The sequence below is a fragment of the Diplotaxodon limnothrissa genome, linkage group LG13, assembly GCF_057381915.1.
Source record: "Diplotaxodon limnothrissa isolate DT_005_m linkage group LG13, D_limnothrissa_male_GT1.1, whole genome shotgun sequence".
In the NCBI taxonomy this organism is placed as follows: domain Eukaryota; kingdom Metazoa; phylum Chordata; class Actinopteri; order Cichliformes; family Cichlidae; genus Diplotaxodon; species Diplotaxodon limnothrissa.
Window position 1 is genome coordinate 14441463 of NC_140608.1, and position 18363 is coordinate 14459825.

The 18363-nt window shown below is 42.7% G+C and overlaps 1 protein-coding gene across 5 annotated transcripts; it reads right to left on the reverse strand.

Annotated features, from left to right (window-relative positions):
• Window positions 1-2629: 2629 nt before the first annotated feature.
• Window positions 2630-17805, reverse strand: ldb1a (LIM domain binding 1a). 5 transcript variants are annotated; one of them, XM_085369293.1, is made up of 11 exons: window positions 17731-17805; window positions 8916-9018; window positions 8569-8613; window positions 8287-8362; window positions 7402-7504; window positions 6610-6782; window positions 6401-6523; window positions 6223-6300; window positions 5964-6087; window positions 5647-5789; window positions 2630-3733 (listed from the first exon to the last, which is right to left on the reverse strand). In XM_085369293.1, exons 1-11 carry the CDS (start codon window positions 17756-17758, stop codon window positions 3680-3682), a joined length of 1050 nt encoding a protein of 349 aa, XP_085225419.1. In that variant the 5' UTR covers window positions 17759-17805; the 3' UTR covers window positions 2630-3679. The 5 variants fall into 5 exon arrangements, with proteins under 5 accessions (XP_085225419.1, XP_085225418.1, XP_085225416.1 ...); XM_085369292.1 differs by having other exon boundaries at window positions 5641-5789; XM_085369290.1 differs by lacking the exon at window positions 2630-3733 and adding an exon at window positions 3740-4618.
• Window positions 17806-18363: the final 558 nt, after the last annotated feature.

Genomic DNA, 18363 nt, shown 5'->3' on the forward strand with positions numbered 1-18363 from the left:
AGTGCTGCTGTGTCTTGTTCATATTAGTCTTCACACTGTCTCAGCAAGAAAACTCTTGTGCACCCATTCTGCTCGTCTGTACGTTAATTTTCTTTCCAGAGGCAAGTGATTTTAAAGAGTATGTATTACCACAGAGATTTTACATATCCATAACCTGTGAATAAACAATAGTGGACCGCACCCACCTGCTGTTCAAATCTCATGTTTACCAAGGGCAGACAGTCAGGAGAAAGTAGGCAAGATGGTAGGTTTGAAGGAAACAACGATTTTAATTCTTCTTCTTCTTTTTTTTTTAAATTTCAGACAGTGGATTAACTAAAGGGCAGCTATGTAAGATGAATAAGGATTATATTGAACTGTACATCATGCAAAGGAACTCTTCCAAAGCACAACAACAAAAACTGTAAATGAGGAAAATAAATCCTGCTTTGAGGAAGTTATTATTTGTTGTGGGTGATTCTCTAACATGCAATGCAGCAGGTATACAGCCAATAAAAAAACAAAACAAAACAGGAAGTTGTGAGAAAAAGTTGTTGAAGGTAAGTTATGAAGAGGTGATCAGTGAGCAGCAGTAAGGCTTTATGCCAAGAAACAGCTCTACAGACGTGATGTTTGCTTGAAAAATCTTTAATGGGGAAGTATAGAGAAACGTCAGAGGGAGTATTAGTGCATTAGTGGATGTAGAGAAAGAGCATGTAAAAGGGTGCCAACACAGGAACTGTGGTACTGCATGAGGAAGTCAAGAGTGGCAGAGAAGTATGTGGTGCACAACATGTACGGGGGCAGGGAGTTAGTGGTGAGGTGTATGGTAGGAGTGACAGACGGGCTCGAGGTGGGGCAAGGATTACATCTGGAATCAGCTCTGAGCCCCTTCTTGTTTGCGATGGTGATGGACAGGCTGACAGATGAGGTCAGGCAGGAGTCTCCAGAGGGTATGTAGTGAGAGTAGTAGTTCCTGAGAGAAGAGGAATGACTAAGAAGCAAGATTGAACACATGGGTGTGAATTAGAAGGAGAAAGGTGTAACGACGAAGAAACGAGGAGCACAGGTAGTGAAAGCAGATGAGTTTAAATACCTGGGGTCACCCATCCAAAGCCATGGAGGGTTTGTGTTGACTTGTGAAAGGAGGATAGCAGCAAAAGTGACACTAACAAGACAGGAGGATGAGCTGGAGATGGAAAAGTTGAAGAAAATAAGATCAGGTCAAGTGGTTTAGAGACAAACAGAGAGGCAAGGCTGAGACAGAGGGATGGTGGATATTGGAAAAAAGTATGGTGACACGAGAGCTGCAACTGAGGGAAAAAAGGGGAAGACCACAGAGAACATTTATGGCGGATATGCAGAGCTGGTGTGACAGACGGGTTTAAGGGACACGGTGAGATGAGATGGCTGCAGATGATTTGCTGTGGGTGCGGTCACCTATGTGTGACAAAACGCCAAAGAGCTTCCTCTATCACCAGCAATAAAGACAACCACATTTTTCCGTGAAAATTCATCTTTATTGATACCATACATGAATTATCAATGACAGAAACCTGGCAAAAAAATATAGATATAAAACCACCCCCATGATGAGGTGCTACAGGAGCCAGCTATGGGTGCATTGCCATTTCATCTCTGTCTCATACACCCTTATATTTCCCAAACAGAAAACACAGGGTGTTGATAAGTTGCTCCTAGATTCAATTCTGTCTGCCTGCTGAACTGAAACACCACAAAAGTAGACTAGGGGTGCTGGAGACGATGAATAAGGATTTCAACACAATAGCCTGCAGCCTAGTGTAGATTTACAGATGGCTTTTCAGCCAAAAACGATGGAGGAATTTCTGGCAGGCTGCGCACTCATGTGCTCTGTGAGACCCCTGCTGGACAGTCTACAAATTACCATGCAACAGCTGTTAGCCGGCATCTGGGTGATGCTGTCAGGCAACTTTTTCCCTATTTCTCTGCAAACCCTGACACCACAGCTTTAAGACCAACTTCCCCAAGGGTAAGATCCAATGTCAGTGGTCAACCTTCCTTTTTTGTTAAACTCATCTCTCAGATATTAACATTTATCTGAAAAACAGACATCAAATAGCCTAAAAACAAGACCATAAGTATTATAATTAAAAGGTTTTGGTCAATCCTATTAAATTTCAATAAAGGTCGCACCATTGTGGCACATTTCCAGCATCTAAGGAACTTGAGGCATACAACTGGATGACTTTGAGGTCAACACTTTCTGTCACCGTTGCCATTTACTGGTTTTCAAATACACCTGACGCTTCCACACCCTCGATGGCATTTAAATTCCTCCTCGATAATACTGAGCCAACAGAACAATGTGCAAACTGCATCTCCGTAAGAAACACAACAGAATGACCTCCGTTGGCATTAACTGACTCAGCAGCCCCACAAATTCCTCCATATATCATCATGAATATTGTACAGGTGGGTTCAACCTAAACAGAACATCAGTACATAGAAAAATAAATACAGTTTCCTAAAATGCGGGCAAAAATTGTTTTTTAAGTCAGTGATTGTACCATTAAAAATCACGTTTTTAAAAAAAAAACAAAAAAAAAAAACTTAAGAGGTTTTTCATCTCTTTACATTAGATTGAGTATCTCATAGTTCTAGGGAGGAATACATAGAATAACTTTTACAGAAATTACTACCTAAAAATATACAAGCACAGACACAAACATGAGGAGTAAAGCCAACAAATGATTCATTATATAACATAAAACAGCGCCGTTTAAACAGTATAAGAATCTTTACATGTAGCTCCTTGGTCTGCAGCTTTCTTAATTGTACTTAAAAACATTTCTGGGAAGCTTAAGTTAATACAAAAGTCTTATTTTTTATTTTACAACCCCATCAAAAGTTGTTTTTAAAATATTTGAGTAGCAAATTTGATTTCTATCATTATATTCTTTGAATAGAGGACCCTCACCCCAATATAGAGATCTGAAGACAAAGCAAACAGTTCTGCGATGATAAGACAACAGATGTGAACCAGGTGCTCGATGGAAATTTACCTGGGGAAACTGGTTTCCAGTGTGCTACTCTGAACTCGCATCAGATAGTTAAGCACTGGCCCTGTTGTCTCCAGCCTGTTTAGCACTGAAGCCAATGGGCCAGATGACAGCTGGATGTCTGAGACACATGGATGACATATCAAGGATAGACTTACATGAAAGTTATTTACCATCACAATAAGAATGATCTAACAGCAATATTTCTACATTAATATACTGCAGGTTTCAGATGTTTACAGTTCTTACATTAGCAATAATAGAAAAGGAAAAAAAATACACCGTCAATTCATAAGAAAAATAGATTGCCGTTAATAGTGGAAAACAGTGCAAAGAATATTCTGGGGTGTTTTTTGTTGGCTTGCTTGTCTGTTTATTTTTAGAAATTGTTTACAAAAAAATTGAAAAACAAAACAAAATCAAAACAAGTCTAAAACATAGAAAATAAAAACACACTTCTGTTAGCGCCTGGTGCTCTGGTCCAGACACGCTGCATACCACCTTTCTCCAGTACCTCAACGTTTTATGCTGAAGGTGTAAGGTAACCGTGTTAGTGTGTGCGCACTGCTGTGAGTGTGTGCGTGTTTGCATGTGTGTGTATGTGTATGGGTGTGTGTCTGTCAGTGTTTGTGTGTGTTTAAGATTTAGCGTAGTGGTTCTCAACTCCGGTCCTCAAGCTCCGGCACTGTACAGGTTTTTGTTCCAACCAGGTCCTACAAAAACAAATAATTGAGTTTTTAAAAACCGAACGTTGAATTTTGATACTAAGAGTGCACACAGTTTTCTGCAGCCTGCAAAAACATGTCAAATAAAAGCTAAGCATTCCTTCCCTGTGACATGAGCACAACAGAAACAGTGACGTGCGAGGCTGACGGGAACGCACGCCTGAGAGACCCGAGGTTGGAACAAGAACCCGCTGACATGGGCGCCGCTGCGAGCACTCGGACAACCGGACACGCCAACTCTGGCTCAAACATTGTGGTGAGCGATGATTGCGGGACGAGGGAGGTGGGGGGGTAAACACACATACACGCACACTGCCAGCCCGCCAGACTCACCACACCACTAAGAGGACTGGTTGTAGCCGGGCAGACTAGGGCCAAGGCTGAGCACCAATGATCATGTGAGGGAGGTAGAGTGGCTGAACTGGCCTTTGTGTGACGGCAATAAGCTCGATTGGTCAATCTATTTCACCACCCACTCTCCTTTTATCATGAAAGAACACAAATAAAAATTAACTCAACATAAGCGCTCGAAGCCGCCCTCCCTGACCCCTCTTGCTAGCATGTTGGCTCAGGTGGATCCCAGTAAGTTTTTTGGGGGGGGGGAGAAAAAAAAAATACAAAAACAAAACGAGTTGGGACCCCCCTCGTCTACTGGGACGACTGGGAGTTGTCATTCTTGCTCTCCTGACTGGAGGGTGCCTTGTTGTTCCAGGGCGAGTGTGCCCCCAGTGCAGGTGAGCTGTTGAAACTGTCCTCATCCTCCAGGCCATTCGCCCCATCGTACTGCGTGTTCTCCAGCCGCGTGATCAGACGCTCGTCCTCGTCACCAAACTCCCCTCCCATCAGAGTGGGCTCGCCCACCATCATCACATCCTAAAGGGGACAGCAAGGGCCGGTACAAATTATCCCCATAATACAGGGGGGTGCGCGGAATGACTGCACGCATGGGTCACTAACCCTGAACTCAACTCTGTAGTTGTTCATTTCGTTTTGGTTTTTGCTTTAGGTGCAATCTGACTGGGCTCAATTCCAGCATTACATTTATTTGTTTTATGAACGTCATTATACTGGAAATCAAGGGAACCCAAGTATTAAAAGCTTTCCATTTTAGTGTCCTCTTATTCTGAACCAAATCACAACTGGACAATGTGTGTTCAGGTCATCTACTCAGACATTTAAGTAGTCCATGTGGCCCTGACTCCCTGTCCCGAGAACCAGGGTCGAGAAGCCTTTCCTACTGGCCAGAAGTGGGCATCCCTGATCCTTGAGTGCTGCATCACGGGGGTTTTCATTCCACCTCGGGTCTCGTTCGCTCAGTCAAACAAGCAGTGCTGTGTGAAATCACGTGCTCTGATAGACTCAGTGGTAACTCTAAGACCGGGATAACACGGCAGATTTAGAGTGAAAGCCTAACTATCCCACTGGAAATCAGAGCAAGGTTAACCCTACCCCACAGACCCAAAATATATTAAGCAGAGACGGAGGTCAGTTGTACCTCCTCTATATGATAGACCGTTTAACCTGTGGCCCTAGAGGACCAGGGACTGCCCATCACTGGATCACATGAGGGGGTCTAAAACCTAAATCTATCCTCTGTAGAATTACAAAAAACAAAACCACACACACACGCACACACACACACACCCACACACACACACAAAAACCTAATCCCACCAAACTCCGAGTCCAAATGCCTCCCTGACCTACCTCCACCCAAACCTGGTACTACAACTAAACATGCTAGCAACCCCAGCTCCCACCCAATATATGCATACAAAGAATTTTCTGACCCCTCTGCCCTTCTTTCCAACCCTTACACCCTTTTTTTCCCCCCCATGCCTTGCTCAGCTGAAGTTTGGAGGTGCAGACAGAAGTCAAGTAGATGTAATGCTTACAGGTACCTGGCTGGAGAGTGAAAAGCTGTTGGCTGGACTCTTCTTTTTACTGTTGCTGTTATTATTGCTGCCTCCGCCAGAGCTCACGGTGCTCCCGCCGGACACCTTCCTTTTCCGCCGCTTGTTTGGAGCTTGTCTGGCAGGCTCAGCTACAAGCACAGAAAGACATGTTTCACATAAATCTCTATAAATCACTAGTTTCTAGGTCATTTACAGATAAGAAACTATCACGCAGCAGCTGCTGGATTTTAGTATGGGTGCTTCAAAGCTTAAATTGAAAGGGTAACTATCATAAATGCCACTGGCTATTTCAAACGCGTTACCTGGAGGCGCTACCATTCTTTGCCACTTTTGGAAGAGGCAGGTCTTCAGGCAGTCTCTGGGGCTCAAACTATAGGTTTTATGCCTAGACATCAATTCTTGCATGGGTTCCAATATCACACATAGCTTAAGGGAAGACGAGAGAGGCCAAAGTTGAATGATAGATGTTAGATTGTTCCAAACACAGATAATTCACCAATATGTTACCAAAAAAAAGAAGAAAAAAAAAAAAGAACAAGATCAAGAAGGAAATTTGCTTACACGGAGGTAGTTGAGCGTGGAGTTGGACAGCCCACATCTGGTGATATTTTTAGCCAGCTGATCAAGCATCTGGGGATCCTGGAGGATAGGGGGAAAAAAACAAACAAGTAATGACCAATTGCACGCACGGTACGTGAATCTGAGTATTAAAGAGGGGCTTGTTTACACGGCAACTCACATGCATAGCCAAAATGCTCCTCGGTAGGACCTCTCTGTGTTGTCTGATGCTGAAGTGCCACGTCTTGATCCTCATCATGTCGTCAAACATAAACTCTAGGTACAGGCGGCCCTCAACACAAATCTAAATCAAACAGCAGAGATCATGGGTTACCATCTCAACAAAAGGTTCAGAGACAATTGTGCGTCTATTATCCACACTGGCATTACCTGTGTAAACATAGGTTTGCCGTTCTGGGTCACCATGGTGCACTGGTCACAATCGAGAGACACAAAGTTACTATGGAACGACTCCTTTGGATGCTTCAAAACATAGAAGAGCTCAGTGGCGCCCCCCTCAAAGATACTTCTGAAGTACCGGGGAATCAACGTTCTGCCGATGGCTGCAGACAAAATGTGCCAAAGTTAAAAGCTTAAAGCTGACAGGACATAAAAAAAAAAAAAAAAAAAAAGCCGTCATCTGATTTATAAAAACCTTATAATACGGTACAACCCCAACAGACCACTCTTCTCTTAGACAGCAGGACATTTAAAAGTAGCATGGGAGGCAGAGCCTTCAGCTTTCAGGCCCCTCTCCTGTGGAACCAGCTCCCAGTTTGGATTCAGGAGACACACTCTACTTTTAAGATTAGGCTTAAAACCTTACTTTTTGATAAAGCTTATATTTGGGGCTGGATCAGGTGATCCTCAATCCTATTTAGTTATGCTCCAATAGCTCTGGGCTGCTGGGGCCTTGCCATAATGCAGCAAGTGTTTCCTCTTCACTTACTTCTTTTCACTCTGATTATAAACCACTCTGCATTTAATCATTAGTTATTATTAATCTCTGGTTCTTTTCTACAGTGTGTCTTTTGTCCTGTCTCTCATTCCCACTGTTGCCAAGTGCTTGCTCATAAGCAGGTCACCTGATTGTTGGGGTTTTCTCTTTATTATTGTAGGGTGTTAAAATAAAACATATTCAATGACAAGCAGCTATCATTTCTTTGAAAACATATTTCTTACTGTATCGTTTTGGACCATCTTCCAGACAGAAAGTGATCGTGAGCATAGCATCATCTTCAAAAAACTCTGTGGTGAAGGCATCCCACCAGAGATTGTCACAGTCCTATGAGCAGAAGAAGAAACATTTTTCAGTTTTTGATTCCTCAAAATGTGCAGTGAGTTATGTTAAAATAGGTCATGTTCAAAAGGAAGAACAGATGCCATTTGAAAAAAACAAGAACTAGAAATTCATATACCTGCACCTCTCCTATAACCTTTCTACTCCTCAGGACAACAGAATGAAACGCACGCAAAAAGCCCTGCGATTGGCGACCTGTCCATGGTGTACCTGAATCTCACCCTGTGACACCTCAGATGATAGTCATTCAGCAGCTTTAAGCATTTTCTTAAAGATAAATGTTAAAGTGTGTTTTCCTGGATAAGCAACCAAACCCAACAATTCACTTTCCTGAAAGTAAAACTCAATTCCAGTAGTTCTTCCAGCTGTAGCATTTCCTGTAGTGTGCAAACAGCCTCACAACGTAACAACACATAATGGCTACTCTTTTGCCCGTTTAGGCATAGAAACAGTTGGTACTCCAATTATGTTTTAGCCAGGTTTATCAGATAATCCTATTAGAGTCTGGATGTAACTCAAGTCTGAGTTCTGACTTAATTTTCTCGCATAATCCCTAACATGGTTACCTACACATCAACAGCTGTTGGGAGGGAAATCTAAAAATAGGGCAACAGTACCGGTAAGTGGTTTACAGGATCTGCAAAATGTAGTTCTACGAGGACTTTATTACATTTCCTGCTTGGAAATAAAAGACAGGCTCTGTGTTTTTGTGAAACAGTTTGTGTTGGGTTGCTACTACACTGTGTGAAATACAAAACGATTCTCACCTCTGTCCAGTTCTGTAATCTTTTGTTCAGCTCATATATCCGGTAGTCTGTCTGGTTCCCATACGGTGTGGGTCTCCTGAAACAGAAAATGGGGATATTCAACACCCTGCAGTGGGGGCTGCTTCAGTGCACTTACACCCGTAGTGCAAACAAAAGCAATAATCCAAGAGCAGCTTCAAACTAAATGCAGCATAAATTTTTGAACAGTATATGCTATATAAAGGACTTCTGACCTAAAACAGGATCAAATGGCGTTAATTATTTAAGCATCAATGTGCTCACCCCATTCCAGGCTCCATGTATGAGGGGGGATACATGGGTGTAGGCCTAGGACAAAAAAAAAAAAAAAAAAAAAAGATATTGATAATCTCCACCAAGCATGTATGCCTTTAATAACATTCTGCAAATAGATTGCATTTCATAACCTCTCCATATTATTAAAATTAAATAAATAAATGTAAAAACAGACGTCTTATATTCTTAAGTAAACATCAAGAAAACTGATTTTATAATAAAAACAAGAAGCCTGCAAGAAGTCAAAAGATAAGACATCAAGAGGGTAACAAATGGCATAATTTACTGGCTGAATGAATTCACAAATTTCCCTTGAGAGCTCAGCTCAGACCTACCCCACATCTCTGTCCAGCATAGCGCCTGGGTGGAAGGGGGGAAAGCTGCCGCCGTTGGGGGGCTCCTTAGGAGAGTACAGCTTGAATGACTTTGACGAACAGCCTGCACACAACCCCGGAGCAGAGGAGGAGGAGGGGGGGGGAGGGGGGGCAGAGAATTAAAGGAGATTTAGATTACTTTGGATTTAGCTCATTCAAATCGCAGCAACATCTCAGTAATCTAATGTTGGATGATTTTGTTCAGACTTGTTCAAATAAAAGCCCACTGCCATAACAATTTCCTGCTGCTCTCATCATCTAATGCACCTTCAATCTGCTAAATGGACAAGAAAACAAATGATTGTTTTGGGGAGGGGGGGTATATTTATTAACCTGTAGACATCTGAAAACACAAACTGCAAAATGAGTGGAAACCAGATCCACTGGCATATTTTTTGTATTTTTGTGGCACCTGTACCATTACTGGTGACCCTCCTCTCAACATACAGCCCTATGTGAACCTAAAACCATGCCTCTCTACACTGTGTGCTGGACTCCCCCCTCTTGCTGCCTCTTCTATACCCATCCCCCCCCCATCCCTACACTGGCTGTTGTTAACCCCTGTCTGCCCAGATAACACAGTCATGCTCAAACAATCTGGCAGTGCTGAGAAAACATCTACTCAAGAAGGCTCCACACAAACAGCTGCTTCAAGTTTTAGGGTCTCAAAAGATATTTTATACCCAGGTTGTAGGAAAACAACCCCTAGAAATCTGAGTCAGACCGGCCAGTCACAGCAACCCTCCAGTTCCCCTACCCTTTGAAGCAGACACAGAAGTGGGGCACCAACATGAGGAATTTAAAGTATGTTTTGATAGGCAGGTATTAGCAACATTTAAATAACAGCAAAACCCATTTGTATCCAGTTGTTTAACAATGCCTACACTGCCTGTAAATGTGGTATTCCCAACAGGCACCTGCATAATGTTAATTTGACCTACAATTTATGCACAACGGTTGGTCACTGTCTGCTTGGCATAGGAAAGAGGGGGCTGTACTTAATTAAAACCAGCAGGGGGAGAAACGTCGACTCCCAGCGCCATGCATGCTAATGCAAACCAAAACCATAGAGGGGTGTAAATGTAAGATTTTTGCCACTTTCTGTGAACTGATCGAGTTATCTACATGTGCACCAATTCTCAAATGGTGATTGTTAGGTTCAAACAGAGAGAGAAAAACATTAATTGTCCTCCTTCACCACACACTACTACAACTCCTCCTCCATTTACTTTCACCCTTTTCTTCCTTCTTTCTGTATACTCTCAAGAGTCATGGTAGGTCATCTTCTCCTCCCTATTAGTATGAGGCTGATCTTGCTCAAGGCCACCCAACAATGGTTCCCTACACATTACCTCTGACCTATACACCCACCCCCAGCAAGTCTAGCCATTAGTCCCAGACTGCATTCAGGCCCATATGATAAGCCTTTGTTCATTTTGATGCTGATCCCACAGCTTTGTGCAAAACATAATGTCCAGTGTAACAAATCACATCTCTATTGTGAAAAAACAAAAAAAAAACAACCTTTCTTCAATCACAACCCTTAATGTGAAAACAGAAACAGCTACAATGAAGCTACAATCAAATTATGCAAAGATATTTTAAAACAAAGGCCCTGAGGAAAAAAAAATGTTGACACATGGGGGATTCTCACCTCTAACATAAATACACACACAAATATGAGGTTCAATCAGCAGTACTAACCCATCTAAAAAAAAAAAAACCCTGCAGATCATTAGATCCTTATGCATGTAAACAACTACTAACACGAAAAGACAGGCTCAGAGGCACCTGAGGTTAAAGGATGTCACGTACTGACAAATGACTACAGTCCTTAAGCATCCTTGAACAGAGTAAACTTTAACAAGGTGAGAGATCACGATGCATATTTCACTACGCTAACAAAAGGTTAACTTAACTGGACTTTGATGCAGTTCAGTCCGCCCAAACTGCTTAATGCAAACAATAGAGCTGCATCCAGAGGATGGCCATCAGCCAATAAAACATCCAAAGCTATGTGCAAGACTCCTAACGTATTTGCACAGCTCTCTGGTGTCACCTCATTGCTCCGTGTATTCACATGCATGAGCAGTATACCTGTAAAAATGCGCGAGCATCCACTTTAACAGCACGGGCCAGGCGTAAACTGAACCACAGGGCCGCGTTCATTAACATTAACCGTTTGCAGAAAACGGATGCCATTGCTAAGCTATTAACCCACTTGCTAAATATCACCGCCCTCCGCTCCCTATCCCCCCGTGTCTGTTTACGATCAATTTCAGCGGATATTGTGAACCTGTGATGCTGCTAACCTGGTATAGCAGTTCGATTGAGTTACCTGCAGAGAAACGTCCACCTAAACGCGGTGCTGCTCAACACCTCGGGTCGGTGTTTCTAGCCAGCTAGCCTTGCTGCTAGCCGGAGCGGCTGGATGGTGAATTCTCCGCCGCTGATAATGTACTCTTGTGGTCCTAAACCAAACAGCTGACGACGGGAACTGAAACACTCCCGCTACTTCCCCGCTTCTGGTGAATTTGCAATTCCTGCTTATATGTTTTAAATGTCATTTGTCTGGAGGACTGTGTTCTACTACTACCGGACCCTTTGTTCCTGCCAGCCGAGACACGAACAAACAAAGGCCCCGCCTTCCTCCAGGCTCCTCCGCCCATCCCTACACACAGACCGGGACAAAAATCTCAGGCCCCAGTCAAGACAAATTGGGGCCCCCAATTTGTTCCATCAGTAGACCAGTGGCCCCCAGTGTAGTACAAGGTGGGTCCCCATTGCGAGGAACAACCGTCTCACTTAATCTTATTCCACAGTCTGACAGCATTGTGGGCCATGCCGTTTCTGTGCCAGCCCTGCGCTGAAGTATAGTGGGTATGAATAATATTTGGGTCAGCAGAGTTTAGGAGGGTAAGGTAGCTCTTTTTTCTTCTTTTATTGATGCAATCAAATATCCATCTGCACTTTGACTACTGTATTTATTACAAGTCATAAAGTGTCATAGTCTATAATAGCATTGTAATAAGATGCCACACAAGTGAAATACACTGAAACATGTAGCTCACTTGCAAGTCTATCTTTTTGTCCAAGTATTACATGTGACATATCTCAGATATTTAACTATCTTGCACTTCACTTTGTTAAAATTGTGTGTGAACAGGCTGATTTTTAAAACACACCACATTGCTCCCTAACTGCAGTGCTAGATAATTAAATATCTTAATACTTGACCAAGTAACCACGTGTTGCAAAAAGAAAAAAAAATGCATCATTATGTCTGCACTTTTTTTTTTCCCCTCATTCAAGCATTTTTAATCTAAAAAGTTACATAGACTTCATTACTGCTCAGTAAAAGCTGAATCTCAGATTTCATGATCAGATATGGCTGCAATAAAATATGTCTTTTTCCTACTTTAACTGTGGATCAAAGTGACAGGATTATGTCCCGTGAAACTGCAGTGTCTGAGATGATTTCTTCTCAACTTCCCACGCAGAGTGTCCGACCATTTATGAAAGCTCTGTGTGAGGGCACTGAAACAGTCAATCAGTCATAATGATCACTCATGAAGAATGAGTAGTCCTTTTAGAATATGCTGTAAAAGTAACACAGTGTTAGCAGTGCTGGACCCATTTAAACTAGTGGTCATCCAAGTCCTGCACAATCTTAAAACCCCTTAACCTTTATTCTTTTCATGGAGTGTGAATCAAACATCCTATTTATACCATTAAATCAGTTATGACTTGCTACCGACATAGCGCTTTTAATTGTAGCTTTGTAAAGGCCTATTAAAAGTGATTGACGCGGCTGATGACTCAAATCTTTTCAACCACAGCTCTGTGCCCGTCATAGCCTCAGTTCGCGTAGGCTAATCTGCAGCCTCACTTTTAATCAATAACCACTCTAATGTTTACAAGCAATATATTTGAGGCCTAGAGAACCATTTGTGGTCTCAAAGTGCATTTTAAGCTCATTTGTTGAGGCTTTCACTTGAGCTGCCAGTCAGTTAGAATTTCTATAAGCCAGGAGTGCAGCCTAGGGAAGTGAAGCTATGCTTTTTGAGATGTACAGTAAACACATCTGACCCACACCAGCGTCTCTCAGCGCACAAACCCTATGTTATATATAGAGCAGAGATATGTAAAACTGTATGCAAAAAAAAAAAAAAAAAAAAGCAGGCACTGCTGTACGCAGTTTTCAGAGAAGGATGCACCACCTGTGGTCTAATCTGTTAGTGATAACACAAGCCCAACTTTGAGATCGCTTGTTGAACAAAACCAAAGCTGGCTGGTGTATCAACTCCTTGTGCAAGTCAGTTTTGATGGACTTGCACAGAGGTGTGAAAGGACAGCATCTCCCTCTGCTGGCAAATGCTGATAAAAGAAAAAAAATTTATCTCATGCTTCAAAGTAGAATGAATTTACTGTCCTGGAGTTTACAGTAATATTTGATTTTGGCCATAACAACAAATTTGTACATGCTCCGCTGTAGTTGTATATTAAATTCTATTATCAACAATATACATATGCACAAAATCCATTAGTGTGGATTTCATGGCAATATGCATTACCACATGCATTACTCTGAACTGAATCCTCTTTAATCTGTATTCGGTAAGAGTCACATTTAGCACATAGTCACCTGGCAGGCAGTGATAACATTAAAGGCACCATAGCGCAGGAACTAAGTCCTATTTTGGTCTCAGAAAAGGAGGTTTTGAACGGCACAGGTATTCGTGTACAAACACCGATATATCGTCTTTTTTTTATATCTATCTATCTATCTATACACACGCACACGCACACACAGAGAGAGAGTTGGGCCGACTTGCATTCAGTCTGCTTTGTCTTGCTCGACTTCTGTGCTTTGTTTCATTGTTGCAAAAAAAGGTTTTTCCATTTTTATTTATTCATTGGTTATTTAAACTCTGGCTTGCTTAGGCAAATAATATACTAGGAAAAACTGATATTGATAAACAAAGTAGGTCATCACACACTAGCCACATGTAATTATGCCTCGAAAACATTTTCCAGGCCCTTCAAATGCATTACGACTTTGACCAAGCGTGTGACAAAAGAGCTTTTAGCAGCACTGAGGAAATCTGAAGAAAGCTGGTGAAGAAGAGGATGTTCCAATTCCTGTTGCTGCTTTTTTAGACACCGCAGTGGAAGTATAAGCCTGTCTGGGAAACTGTTGTGACACCTGACTGGAAGTGATAGCAACAAGGCAGGAGACTGTCCTAACACAGGCGTCACCCAGAGGATGCTGCTGTGGTTTACCGAGAGGAAGTTAACAGTGTGTGTTCAAGACATGGCAAAGGATAACGACAGAGAGAAAAACCTCATGTCTGTGTGAAGGTCTGTGTCGTGAACAGTAGCAACAACACAGATCTCGGACCTGCAGCCAGACTGAATTAACAAATTCCTTGGAAAGAGTTAAAATTTTAGGTTTTAAAATGAATTTCACAGTCTCCCTGCTGAAATGAAATTCGTGGGGGTGGTAAGTTCTCCAGATAAAATTTTAGCTGTTTAAACTTAAGAACTAAGACAGACTACGATATTATTTAGAGACTAAGCATGGAAATCCCCAAAAGGGTATAAAGACACAGCATTTAATTGTAATGAAATATGTAAACTTAAAGCGATGCACAACATCACTTACTCTCTTACCCAAAATTAGAAGCAGAAGAAACAACTTACAGCAAAACTCCCTTCAATAATGTCAGTGTTTCAATATTAGTCTTGATTTGCATAAAACTGATCAAATATAAGGCTTGCCATTCAGCACTCTAACCCATCTTGACACTAACTTTACTTTGCACAGGTTGAATAATTCATGATACATTTAATAAAAAGGGGGAGAAAAAACAAATCTGGTTGGATTAATAAACTATTCCTGGTGTTGAGTCCACATAGGCGGCACAAAGATATAGTTTTCAGCTCTCCTTATACTTTGTTTTTACAGCAGTCTGCTGTCGTCTTCACTAGCTTGTACATGTTTTACAATTACAGGTGTGCTTCAATAGAAAAATAATTTCCTCCCCATTTCGATGTCTCCCTATCCTCCCCCTGTTTTCAGCTGGGTGGCACATGCCAGCTTTCTCTTGCCATCCTGTCAGCCTGCAGCAGATGTGACATCACTACAGCTCATCTCCACTCTGCCTGCCCCCCCCCCCAACAAAAAAAAAAAAATTCTCCGACTCCCCCAGCATCTCTGTCTGTCTCCCACGCATTCCTTCTTTCTCTCTGCCTCTGCACACACAGCCATTTTGATCTAGCAAACAAGATCTGAGAGCCTCAGTAGAATAGAGAGAGGCGGGGAAAGGAGAAGAAGCAAGAGAATTGAGGAGAAAAAGAAAGCGAGGCAGGCTTTTCAGTTCAGTGAGATAAAGCTGAAGGAGTCACGTTGTTGTGTAACAGTAATCACACAAAAAAAAAATCCTAGCTGTTTGGCTGCCATCTTGGCTCTGCTTTAAGTCACTTTTCTTTAATCAGGAACCACGTGACTTTCTGCATGAGGTAACGCCACTTTTACTGCAAAAGGCAGTAGGCGAGGGATGAAGGAGTGACTGAAAGGGAGAGGAAGAGAGGGTGAAAGAGGGAAAGGAAGAGGGGCGAGAGAGTGAGATGAGGAAGGCAGAAATGGGAGGGAGGGGTTAGAGTGGGATGGGTGAGAGACGGAGAGAGTGGTGAGCAAAGGGGAGCGCATGCTTGAGTGGGTGCATGCGAGAATGGGGGGGGGTATCTTCAGCTCACAAGCAATCTATTTTTACCATTTAGCCTGAACAAAGGATGTGATTGGCTCCACTGTGTTAGGACGAATCTCCTTCACGCAAGGAACAAAGCCTTAAAAAGGTTAATTCACAGCAAAGTCACAACAACAGCAGGATGTCACAGGGTTGTCACCGAGCTAGACAGCCATGAGAATGCCGTTCTTTATTCTGGCTTATAAACAGCAAGTATGCCTAGTGAAAAAACAAAACACATCTGTGCAATTCTGACCGAATAAATGTGAAAATGATGTTAGAACTATAGACAACTTGTTTTTACAATGTAGATTCATGCAGGAATGATGGGGAAGATCTCCCATTCAGGAACATACAAGAATGTAAACAAACCAGCCTTCAAATATAATGATTTACAGCATGCAGACACAGGGAGGGAGACAGAGAGAGAGAGAGAGAGAGAAACAGCAAACCAGCTTGGATCAACATGACTCTGGTTATTTGTGAGACCTACCAGCCTAAACTTGTCCTAGCAGGCTCCTCGTGATGGTGCACAAACGAGCGAGTGTACTTGCATCCTGCACTGCAAATTTTTCCAAGCACGCATGTGTAAGCCTATGTAAGTCTGTGACTGTTTAAGCGGTGGTACACGGCATGCACATGGCAGATCACTCTGGTGGACCGTGTTCTCCGTACATCCTTCAAAAACATGTGGATGTCATTAAAAGTTTCTGCTCCACAGTACGGTCTGTTAACAGGGGGAACGAAGGAGGCAGAGTCACTGAAATGCTACAGGAGGGAGAAAAGAACCTAGATAGTACAGAAACAAAAACATCTGAGAGAAGGACATCAAGCAGAGGCCCTAATATTACTCCATTTGATAGCTGATTGCCCATGAATCAGAGCAGCCCCATTAAAATGATACTGACACCCTAATTCAATCTGCCCTCTCCAAAATCCCCCGAGCAGATGCTACGATTCAATTTCTATCTGATATCTTTTCCAATGTGATGCACAGAGCCCGTCCCCTGGCACCGTGAGGCTTTTCACTGTGTGCAAGGCAACCATCTCTGTAGCCTGCCTGCTCTCAGTGGGATACTTTTAAAGAGAAATTGCTCCAAAGTCAAAAAAAGGGGGATCAAACACACCATGAAGAGAACAGATTAGAAGATGTACTTGATAAAAACTGCCAAAACATTTTGCTTGCCAGAGACTGACATGTGCAGACAGACTCCGACTGTACTAGATGCTCTTCCTCTTGCTCTGATAGAGTAGCACAAGAGCCAACTGTAGATCCTGAATATCAATAACACTCAATTCTGTGGTTATAATCCATACTTTAGCTAACCGTTAAAGCTTAAGAGTGCAAGTCTTATTTTCTGAAAGACATGCAGGAATGCAAAATGCAAAGTCACAATGACAAAGAGCTGTGCAATAGCCCAAATGTAGCTTAACTCTAGGCAAGTTGGTTAAGTCTTAAGTACCCTCATTAATAGTTTAAATCCATCAAGGGAGCTTTAAACCATTTTGAAGCAAGTAAATTAAAGTACTTTTGCCTCATTCAGTTCTGACCCCCGGGACAAATCTAAAATGTATGTGACACTAAGCAGTGAGTTCCAACAACTCTTCTAGATGTACAAGAGCCCTAATATCCGTTAAGCAAAACTACAGTGGCCAAATGAAGCTGAGAAATGGAGTACTTATTGATATCTCAGTCTCTGTATGTGGTAAAACTCAAAGAGCCATTGATCAACCGCACAGCAGGCTAGCGTGACTGAGAGGCTCTGCTGAACAACTCAATCCTAAAGTGTGGTAGCCTCAGTCTATAACCTTGTTTTAGGACATGTGCTGCGAGTGAAGCATGGATTCACCGCCACACTGCATGCCCACACAAACTCACACTCGCATAGCTTGACGTTGGCCCTAGGGGGGTTTGCAGCACTTTTACATAAGTCATCTTTTTGACAGCACCACTGAGCACAGAGACGGAGGAGGAAAGAGGGAGATCAGAGACAGGAAGAGATAAAGAAGAGAGAGTAGGCACTCACCGGGACATGCACAACCTCCAACAGACATCTTCTCACATGTTGGGTTCTTCTCTAAACGAAACAGCTGCACTCAGTCCACACGCTGCTCGCATGGGCCAACTCTGAGGAAAACAACACAGACAGAGGGGTGGAGAGATAAGAGGGAGTGGTACAAAGCAGGGCATGTACACCACAACTACACTCCTCTCTCTCTCCGTCAGAGGCAGGAAGTTGGCACTGGTGCTCTAGCTGCATCATTAATAGGCATATTGCAACACAAGTGGGAGGGAAAATAGAGAAAGGAGTGAAATAGGAAGAAAAGAGTGTGTGAGACTGGAGTAAGTAATATGGACTGGAGCAAGGGAGCGTGTGTGAAATGGAGAATGCAGGAGGGAGGCAATTAGAGCAAAGGAGAGGAAAAAGAGAAACTGCACAAGGTGTGTGTGTGTGCGCGTGCGTGTCAGTGATGCATCGTCTATTTTTGCCCGGTGCTGCTGTGGGAGATAAACATACTCAGTAGGAGCCCAGAGGCAGAGGGTCATTACCGCCAAACAAACACGCATGCACAAACACACTCTCACACACACACCGTGCCTCATGTATGACAGATTTTCATCTCTCTTTCCGTCTCCCTCTCCTTCCTTTTGTTTTTCT